This window comes from Oncorhynchus nerka, linkage group LG7, assembly GCF_034236695.1.
Source record: "Oncorhynchus nerka isolate Pitt River linkage group LG7, Oner_Uvic_2.0, whole genome shotgun sequence".
Taxonomy (NCBI): Eukaryota; Metazoa; Chordata; class Actinopteri; order Salmoniformes; family Salmonidae; genus Oncorhynchus; species Oncorhynchus nerka.
In genome coordinates this window covers 89,844,985-89,854,984 of record NC_088402.1, presented here as the reverse complement: position 1 = coordinate 89,854,984, position 10,000 = coordinate 89,844,985, and the positions used below count along the sequence as shown (strand labels likewise).

The 10,000-nt window shown below is 47.8% G+C and overlaps 1 protein-coding gene across 1 annotated transcript in view; it reads left to right on the top strand.

The window, feature by feature from the left end:
- The window catches only part of ubr4 (ubiquitin protein ligase E3 component n-recognin 4), a 182,047-nt gene that overhangs the window by 95,067 nt on the left and 76,980 nt on the right, over nt 1–10,000 (top strand). Inside the window, exons 41-50 of the mRNA XM_065020956.1 lie at nt 24–206; nt 422–580; nt 2,526–2,678; nt 2,977–3,204; nt 3,523–3,680; nt 3,860–4,031; nt 4,305–4,506; nt 5,567–5,730; nt 6,296–6,512; nt 7,589–7,805. Coding sequence (XP_064877028.1) covers nt 24–206; nt 422–580; nt 2,526–2,678; nt 2,977–3,204; nt 3,523–3,680; nt 3,860–4,031; nt 4,305–4,506; nt 5,567–5,730; nt 6,296–6,512; nt 7,589–7,805 — 1,853 coding nt within the window. The remainder of the gene's footprint in view (nt 1–23; nt 207–421; nt 581–2,525; nt 2,679–2,976; nt 3,205–3,522; nt 3,681–3,859; nt 4,032–4,304; nt 4,507–5,566; nt 5,731–6,295; nt 6,513–7,588; nt 7,806–10,000) is intronic.

Below are 10,000 nucleotides of genomic sequence, written 5' to 3'. Positions count from 1 at the left end.
CCCCTTCCTCTGCGTCTCCCCAGGTCCCTACCCTTGGTTCCCAGGAGGGAGCTTTTGAGAATGTGCGTATGAACTACAGTGGAGACCAGGGCCAGACCATCAGACAGCTCATCAGCGCCCACGTGCTGCGACGCGTCGCCATGTGTGTGTTGTCTTCGCCCCACGGGCGCCGCCAGCACCTCGCCGTCAGCCACGAGAAGGGCAAGGTGGGCACGTTGTTCCGCTAAATTGTATTTAAAAAGTTCAAAAGCAGTGTTTTCATCTTGATGTTATTTTAGTGTGCTCTTTTAGATATCATTCAAATCTTGATTTCGCAGAACCTGAACGCTCGGTTCCACTTTCTCTCTGGTGCTGACCCAGGGTTCCCTAACCCCTCTGCTCTCCTCTCCCCTCACTGTCCCACCTCTCCCCTCGTCTCCAGATCACCGTCCTGCAGCTGTCGGCTCTACTGAAGCAGGCCGATTCCAGTAAGAGGAAGTTAACCCTGACTCGTCTGGCCTCGGCCCCCGTCCCCTTCACCGTGCTCAGCCTCACTGGGAACCCCTGCAACGAAGACTATCTGGCTGTCTGTGGACTCAAGGTTAGTCAGATTCATTACAGGGTCTTCAGAAGCCATGTCTACAATTCCTCACTTCCTGTCTTCTTTGCCTCCCTCTCAACCATTTTGGGGCAGAAGTATTCAAGGTCGTCCCCTTTGACCTTCTTCTCAAAAGCATTTTCAGAAGGAGGCGAGGAGATGATGCAAGGAATTGAGAAAGAACCCCTGTCTCTAGATTTAGGGCCTATCTAGCTATATGTGTATTGAATTGAGGAAGGCCCTAAATCTAGTGACAGGGGTCTATCTAGCTATATGTGTATTGAATTGAGAAAGGCCCTATATCTAGAGACGGGGGTTCTATCTAGCTATATGTGTATTGAATTGAGGAAGGCCCTAAATCTAGTGACAGGGGTCTATCTAGCTATATGTGTATTGAATTGAGAAAGGCCCTATATCTAGAGACGGGGGTTCTATCTAGCTATATGTGTATTGAATTGAGAAAGGCCCTAAATCTAGAGACATGGGTTCTATCTAGCCATATGTGTATTGAATTGAGAAAGGCCCTAAATCTAGAGAGAGACCCCTATCTAGCTATATGTGTATATGTACAGTACAGTGCATTCCTGAAGTATTCAGACTAGGGCTGTTTCAGTTACCGTATTACCGCCACATCGACGGTCACGGGTTATGAAGGCAGTAAAATTCCACTCCACGCTCTGTTGCTACCGATGGTCATTATTAGCCTACCAAACTTAACTACCTGGTACTCAGCAATCTGTTGTCCCTCTAGTCACTCTGACATCAATGTAAATGTCATGAGAGCCCATGAGCCCATTTCTATAGGCTATGTAATTGTTTGAGAGAAAAAAATGTGATGGCCTCTGTTAAAAAGAGGAGGATCCCATCAGCTTCCTATAGGGTAGGCCAACTGTATTTATTTCTCAACTTTCTTAATATTAAGTAGTTTGCTTTTCTTTACAACAGGAGTATATCCTACCTGGCTGCCATGAACATAAACCAGGGGAAAAGCGTCCTCCATTCACTATTTAAGTGGATAGATGTAAACATGTATTTTCCCCACTGCCACTGTTTAGATACAGGTGCATTATAATGGTCCATTCTACATCAAAACTAATTTAACATATTATTTAGTCTATGTGAAGACAATAATTAATCAAGAATAGTCAGATGGGTGACAATATTACCCAATCCCTGAATTGATGCCCAGCGTAACAAACAATACCTTGTTTTTGCTGCTTTTTCTAATCAGTCACACACCTCATGTTGCCAAGCTGTCTGTCTCTCTCTTTCTCTTTCTCTCTCTCTCTCTCTCTCTCTCTCTCTCTCTCTCTCTCTCTCTCTGTCTCTGTCTCTGTCTCTGTCTCTGTCTCTCTGTCTCTGTCTCTCTGTCTCTGTCTGTCTCTCTCTCTCTGTCTCTCGCTCTCTGTCTCTCTCTCTGTCTGTCTCCTCTCGCTCTGTCTCTCTCTCGCTCTCTGTCTCTCTCTCTCTGTCTCTCTCTGTCTCTCTGTCTCTCGCTCTCTGTCTCTCGTCTCTCTCTCTCTGTCTCTCTGTCTCTCTGTCTCTCTCGCTCTCTGTCTCTCGCTCTCTGTCTCTCGCTCTCTGTCTCTCGCTCTCTGTCTCTCGCTCTCTGTCTCTCGCTCTCTGTCTCTCGCTCTCTGTCTCTCGCTCTCTGTCTCTCTCTCTGTCTCTGACTCTCTCGCTCTCTGTCTCTCTCTCTCTCGCTCTCTCTCTCTCTCGCTCTCTCTCTCTCTCTCTCTCTCTCTGTCTCACTCTCTGTCTCTCTCTGTCTCTCTGTCTCTGTCTCTCTCGCTCTCTGTCTCTCGCTCTCTGTCTCTCGCTCTCTGTCTCTCTCGCTCTGTCTCTCTCTCTCTGTCTCTCTCTCTCTCTGTCTCTCTCTCTGTCTCTCTCTCTCTGTCTCTCTCTCTCTCTCTCTCTCTCTCTCTCTCTCTCTCTCTCTCTCGTTCAGGACTGCCACGTGCTGACATTCAGTAGTACAGGTTCAGTTTCAGAACACCTGGTGCTGCACCCTCAGCTGGCTACTGGGAACTTCATAATCAAGGCTATCTGGCTGCCTGGCTCCCAGACGGAGCTGGCCATCATCACGGCGGACTTCGTCAAGGTACCACATCAGCTCTTTATAAAGTTTGCTAGGTTATTGATTCAAATCTAGATAAAAACATTTTTTTTTTTTTTTTTGTGAAAAATTCCTGGGTTAATCCTTTCTTTATCCAGCTCTTGAGGTAGTATAACGTGCACGCCTTAGACAAGGACCTGACTGTAAAAACACTAACAGAATGGAAAATCATCTCCGTTTGTCCTTTTGTCTTTCAATAGAAGAATGAATGGAATAGAAGGGTTGATTTGCATAACAGCGTTGATTGGTGAGACTCCTCCTTCTTCTTCTTCTCTCCTGTTAGATCTATGACCTGTCAGTGGACGCTCTCAGCCCCGTGTACTACTTCCTGCTGCCGAGCTCCAAGATCCGTGACGCCACCTTCCTGTTCAACGAGGAAGGGAAGAGCATCATCGTCATCATGTCCTCTGCTGGCTACATGTACACGCAGGTCATGGACGAGTCGTCCAGCGCCCAACACGGCCCCTTCTATGTTACCTCAGTCCTGGAGATCAGCCACCAGGACCTGAAGGTACAAACACACCTGGGTTGAACGCAGAAATCCTTCAAATAGTTTCTCTTGAACTTTAAAAACAGAGAGCCTTTTCCCGTGTTTACCAGAATGGTCCGGGTCAACTCGATCAAGCGGAGCTGAAGTATTTTGAAAGAAAATAAATCATATCTGAATTCTGCATCGTAGCTCTGTGTCCTTCCAGGACAGTAACGACCAGGTGGCAGAGGAGTGTTACAGCCATGTTCTCCAGACGCTGCTGTTCTGGACGGACTGGTGGACGGTCTGACTGACTTGTCTGGTCTGTCTGTTCTGACTGGTCTCTCTCCCTCCTTCCAGGACAGTAACGGTCAGGTTGCTGGCGGCGGTGTATCTGTGTACTACAGCCACGTTCTCCAGATGCTGTTCTTCAGCTACAGCCAGGGCAAGTCGTTCGCTGCCACAGTCAGTCGCAGCACCACCGACGTACAGAGACTCTTCACCATCAACGTCAAAGGGTAAGGATAACCAACGGAGTATTCATGAACTTTTTTATTTATTTTTGTATTAGTTAAGTAAGTAGACAACTTGGATAGTTAGAATTATGCACCACTTGTTGTAATTGGACACCATTTGTCCGGAGTTATTAATACATTTAATTTTTTCCGATGTATCTTAACGTTGTCCGTCTCTCCAGCTCTAATGGGGGCAGTAAGACGTCTCCAGCTCTGTGCCAGTGGTCTGAGGTGATGAACCACCCAGGCCTGGTGTGCTGCGTCCAGCAGACTACTGGTATCCCACTGGTCATCATGGTCAAACCTGACACCTTCCTCATCCAGGAGATCAAGACCCTGCCTGCTAAGGCTAAGGTATAGTACACACACACACACACACTCTGGTCATCAGGGTCAAACCTGACACCTTCCTCATCCAGGAAATGAAGACCCTGCCTTCTAAGGTAGCATATCAGAGCCCAATCAACATACTCTTTCTCAGTTTGTCTTTCCTCCGTTCCTCTCTACTTCCTTCTCTAAAGGCATTGGACTTCAGGTCTTCTGAGCCACCCACCCACCCCACTGAGCAACACCCACCCCACTGAGCAACACACACACAACACTAATAGTCCTGTCTCCTCCCGTCAGATCCAGGACATGGTAGCTATCCGTCACACAGCGTCTAACGAGCAGCAGCGAACCACCATGATCCTGCTGTGTGAGGACGGCTCTCTGAGGATCTACATGGCTAACGTAGACAACACCTCCTATTGGCTCCAGCCCTCCCTGCAGCCCTGCTCCGGCATCTCCATCATGAAGCCTGTCAGGAAACGCAAGGCTGCTGCAGCAAGTGGGTTAAACTAAACAGCCCCCTCTCTGTCTGTCTGTCTGGGTCTGTCTGTCTGGTCCTGTCTGTCTGGTCCTGTCTGTCTGGTCCTGTCTGTCTGGTCCTGTCTGTCTGGTCCTGTCTGTCTGGTCCTGTCTGTCTGGGTCTGTCTGTCTGGGTCTGTCTGTCTGGGTCTGTCTGTCTGGGTCTGTCTGTCTGGGTCTGTCTGTCTGGGTCTGTCTGTCTGTCGGTCTTCTCCAAATCCTTTCGTTTCACGTCACTCATTCAGTTTGTTTTTCCAGGTTACCGGTGCCAGGTTCTGTCAAAATGCTTTAGTCAACTGAATAAATCACACACACACATTTCCTCCAGAAAGGGTACTTTTATAGAGCCCCTCTACCGTATAGAGCCCCTCTACCATATAGAGCCCCTCTACCGTATAGAGCCCCTATAGAGCCCCGTATAGAGCCCCGTATAGAGCCCCTCTACCGTATAGAGCCCCGTATAGAGCCCCTCTACCGTATAGAGCCCTGTATAGAGCCCCGTATAGAGCCCCTCTACCGTATAGAGCCCCGTATAGAGCCCCTCTACCGTATAGAGCCCCGTATAGAGCCCCTCTACCGTATAGAGCCCCGTATAGAGCCCCTCTACCGTATAGAGCCCCGTATAGAGCCCCTCTACCGTATAGAGCCCCGTATAGAGCACCGTATAGAGCCCCGTATAGAGCACCGTATAGAGCCCCTCTACCGTATAGAGCACCGTATAGAGCCCCTCTATCGTATAGAGCCCCTCTACCGTATAGAGCCCCGTATAGAGCCCCTCTACCGTATTTTTCACTCTTTTTACTGTTGTTTTATTTCTTTACTTATTGTTCACCTAAAATACCTATTTCTGCGCTGTTGGTTAGAGCCTGTAAGGAAGCATTTCACTGTAAGTTCTACACCTGTTGTAATCAGCGAACGTGACAAACAAACTTTTGATTTGATATTCTCCTTTTCTAGTTTGAATATTGCTTAGAACGTTCCAAAAAAACGATCACTTGATATCTAACGAATGGTCTGTTCCACTTGCCGCCTTGTTCCAGCCACTCGTACCTCCAGTCAGGTGACCTTCCCGGTGGACTTCTTCGAGAGTAACCAACAGCTGACGGAGGTGGAGTTCGGAGGCAACGACCTCCTGCAGGTTTACAACGGACAACAGATCAAACACAGACTCAACTCCACTGGGATGTATGTCGCCAACACTAAGGTATGATGCCCCCTCTCTCTGTCCAACTCGCTACAGCTCTGGGCTTTGATTCGACTGCTCTGGGATAACGCAAAATCCACTTCCAGTCTTTCATTAAGTGGTTTGATTATTGCGAAGCTGTCATCGAGGCCAAAAGGGTGGCTACTTGGAAGAATCTCCAATATATTTTGATTTAACACTTTGTTGGTTACTACATGACTCCATATTGTGTTATTTCATAGTTTTGATGTCTTCACTATTATTCTACAATGTAGAACACATTTTTGGAGGAAAACTGACACATAGTGTATTTGTACACCTGAAACCCCACCTCTTTAAGGAATACCTAGGATAGGATAAAGTAATCCTTCTCCCCCCCCTTAAAAGACCTAGATGCACTATTGTAAAGTGGCTGTTCCACTGGATGTCATAAGGTGAAAGCACCAGTTTGTAAGTCGCTCTGGATAAGAGCGTCTGCTAAATGACTTAAATGTAAATGTAATGTACGTGCCATTCAAACTGCATTAATCCTGAACCCCCTTTTTCTCATCTTAATGATATGGTTCTCTCTTCCCCCTCTGCCCAGCCGGGAGGCTTCACCGTGGAGACGGTCAACAACAACATCTCCATGGTGATGACAGGCATGCGGGTGCAGGTGGGCACGCAGGCCATCGAGCGGGCACCCTCCTACCTGGAGATCTTTGGGCGAACCATGCAGGTGAACATGACCCGACCCCGCTGGTTCGACTTCCCCTTCACCAGGGAGGAGGCTCTGCAGGCCGACAAGAAACTCTCCATCTTCTGTAAGGACACACGAACGAAGGAAAATACTGAACTGTGTAACGAGGGTTTGGCGCTGTGTAACGAGGGTTTGGCGCTGTGTAACGAGGGTTTGGCGCTGTGTAACGAGGGTTTGGCGCTGTGTAACGAGGGTTTGGCGCACTGTAACGAGGGTTTGGCGCACTGTAACAAGGGTTTGGCGCGCTGTGTAACGAGGGTTTGGCGCACTGTAACGAGGGTTTGGGGCGCTGTGTAACGAGGGTTTGGCGCACTGTAACGAGGGTTTGGCGCACTGTAACGAGGGTTTGGGGCGCTGTGTAACGAGGGTTTGGGGCGCTGTGTAACGAGGGTTTGGGGCGCTGTGTAACGAGGGTTTGGGGCGCTGTGTAACGAAGGTTTGGGGCGCTGTGTAACGAGGGTTTGGGGCGCTGTGTAACGAGGGCTTGGCGCTGTGTAACGAGGGTTGGGAAGGCGTGTACAGTATATACCTTATGCATATTATCACACGTACACAGAGACAGAGCTTTCCAACAGTCAGACAGGCAGGATCTCCTGCAGCACGTTAACTTTTCAAAGATGAGTGTGAAAAGTTATCTGCTGTGCAAATGCTTAACTCTGGAAAAATGTAACGGTTCCCTTAGTCTCTGACTAACCTCTCCCTTCTTCTTCGTTCCTCCAGTCGGAGCGTCAGTTGACCCGGCCGGGCATCACCGTGTCTCTGACTAACCTCTCCTCATTCCTCCTGTCAGAGCGTCAGTTGACCCGGCCGGGCATCACAGTGTCTCTGACTAACCTCTCCCTTCTTCTTCGTTCCTCCAGTCGGAGCGTCAGTTGACCCGGCCGGGCATCACAGTGTCTGACTAACCTCTCCCTTCTTCTTCGTTCCTCCAGTCGGAGCGTCAGTTGACCCGGCCGGGCATCACAGTGTCTCTGACTAACCTCTCCCTTCTTCTTCGTTCCTCCAGTCAGAGCGTCAGTTGACCCGGCCGGGCATCACCGTGTCTCTGACTAACCTCTTCCTCCAGTCAGAGCGTCAGTTGACCCGGCCGGGCATCACCGTGTCTCTGACTAACCTCTCCCATCTTCTTCGTTCCTCCAGTCGGAGCGTCAGTTGACCCGGCGGGTGTCACTATGCTGGACTCTATAAAGATCTATGGTAAAACCAAGGAGCAATTTGGCTGGCCTGACGAGCCCCCCGAGGACTTCCCCTCGGCCTCCGTCAACAACGTGTGCTCTCCCAACCTCAACACCGGCAACGGCACCGGCGAAGGGGACATCGCCGCACCAGCCTCCACCGGCGGCACCGTGCTGGAGAGGTTAGTGTTAAACGCCACAGGGTTCAAAGGTTAACCAAAGGTCCACTAGACAAGAGACAGGTTCCACAAGATGGCCAAGTTGCAAAGTCAAAAAAAATGTCTAAATGTTCAATGTATGAAATCAAAAAATTAGTTTTTTTTCGGTCTTAATTTAAGGTTAGGGCTAGGCATTAGGCTACCACTGTGGTTCGGTTTGAGATGACATTTTGTGTCTTGGCTAGATGGGGGACTACTCTAGAGACAGGGTCGTCTGGGTCATTGCGGTGTGAAAATGATCGGAGCTTTCCTTTTGACTATATGCACGTGGGTCGTGTTCACTAGCCATGTAACGGAAGAAAAAGCTCTGAAACGGATTGACCAACCATACTTATCCAAAAGGAATCACTTTTGTTTTCCATGTAAAACATTTTTCTACAATGTGCCCTAATGAACACGACCCAGGCTAGAACCAGTAGAATGACATTAGCTGGAGAGCTTAATCTCTCTGTGATATATAGTTATCTCTCTCCTGACCCCTCAGTCTCTCTGTGATATATAGTTATCTCTCTCCTGACCCCTCAGTCTCTCTGTAATATATAGTTATCTCTCTCCTGACCCCTCAGTCTCTCTGTAATATATAGTTATCTCTCTCCTGACCCCTCAGTCTCTCTGTAATATATAGTTATCTCTCTCCTGACCCCTCAGTCTCTCTGTGATATATAGTTATCTCTCTCCTGACCCCTCAGTCTCTCTGTAATATATAGTTATCTCTCTCCTGACCCCTCAGTCTCTGTAATATATAGTTATCTCTCTCCTGACCCCTCAGTCTCTCTGTGATATATAGTTATCTCTCCTGACCCCTCAGTCTCTCTGTAATATATAGTTATCTCTCTCCTGACCCCTCAGTCTCTCTGTAATATATAGTTATCTCTCTCCCGACCCCTCAGTCTCTCTGTAATATATAGTTATCTCTCTCCTGACCCCTCAGTCTCTCTGTGATATATAGTTATCTCTCTCCTGACCCCTCAGTCTCTCTGTGATATATAGTTATCTCTCTCCTGACCCCTCAGTCTCTCTGTAATATATAGTTATCTCTCCTGACCCCTCAGTCTCTCTGTAATATATAGTTATCTCTCTCCTGACCCCTCAGTCTCTGTAATATATAGTTATCTCTCTCCTGACCCCTCAGTCTCTCTGTGATATATAGTTATCTCTCTCCTGACCCTTCAGTCTCTGTAATATATAGTTATCTCTCTCCTGACCCCTCAGTCTCTGTAATATATAGTTATCTCTCTCCTGACCCCTCAGTCTCTCTGTAATATATAGTTATCTCTCTCCTGACCCCTCAGCCCATGTAGTCTGTAATATATAGTTATCTCTCTCCTGACCCCCCAGTCTCTCTGTAATATATAGTTATCTCTCTCCTGACCCCTCAGTCTCTCTGTAATATATAGTTATCTCTCTCCTGACCCCTCAGTCTCTCTGTAATATATAGTTATCTCTCTCCTGACCCCTCAGTCTCTCTGTGATATATAGTTATCTCTCTCCTGACCCCTCAGTCTCTCTGTAATATATAGTTATCTCTCTCCTGACCCCTCAGTCTCTCTGTAATATATAGTTATCTCTCTCCTGACCCCCCCCAGCCCATGTAGTCTGTAATATATAGTTATCTCTCTCCTGACCCCTCTGTCTCTCTGTGATATATAGTTATCTCTCTCCTGACCCCTCAGTCTCTCTGTGATATATAGTTATCTCTCTCCTGACCCCTCTGTCTCTCTGTAATATATAGTTATCTCTCTCCTGACCCCTCAGTCTCTCTGTAATATATAGTTATCTCTCTCCTGACCCCTCAGCCCATGTAGTCTGTAATATATAGTTATCTCTCTCCCGGCCCCTCAGTCTCTCTGTGATATATAGTTATCTCTCTCCTGACCCCTCAGTCTCTCTGTAATATATAGTTATCTCTCTCCTGACCCCTCAGTCTCTCTGTAATATATAGTTATCTCTCTCCTGACCCCTCAGTATCTCTGTGATATATAGTTATCTCTCACCTGACCCCCCCAGCCCATGCAGTCTGTAATATATAGTTATCTCTCTCCCGGCCCCTCAGTCTCTCTGTGATATATAGTTATCTCTCTCCTGACCCCTCAGTCTCTCTGTAATATATAGTTATCTCTCTCCTGACCCCTCAGTCTCTCTGTAATATATAGTTATCT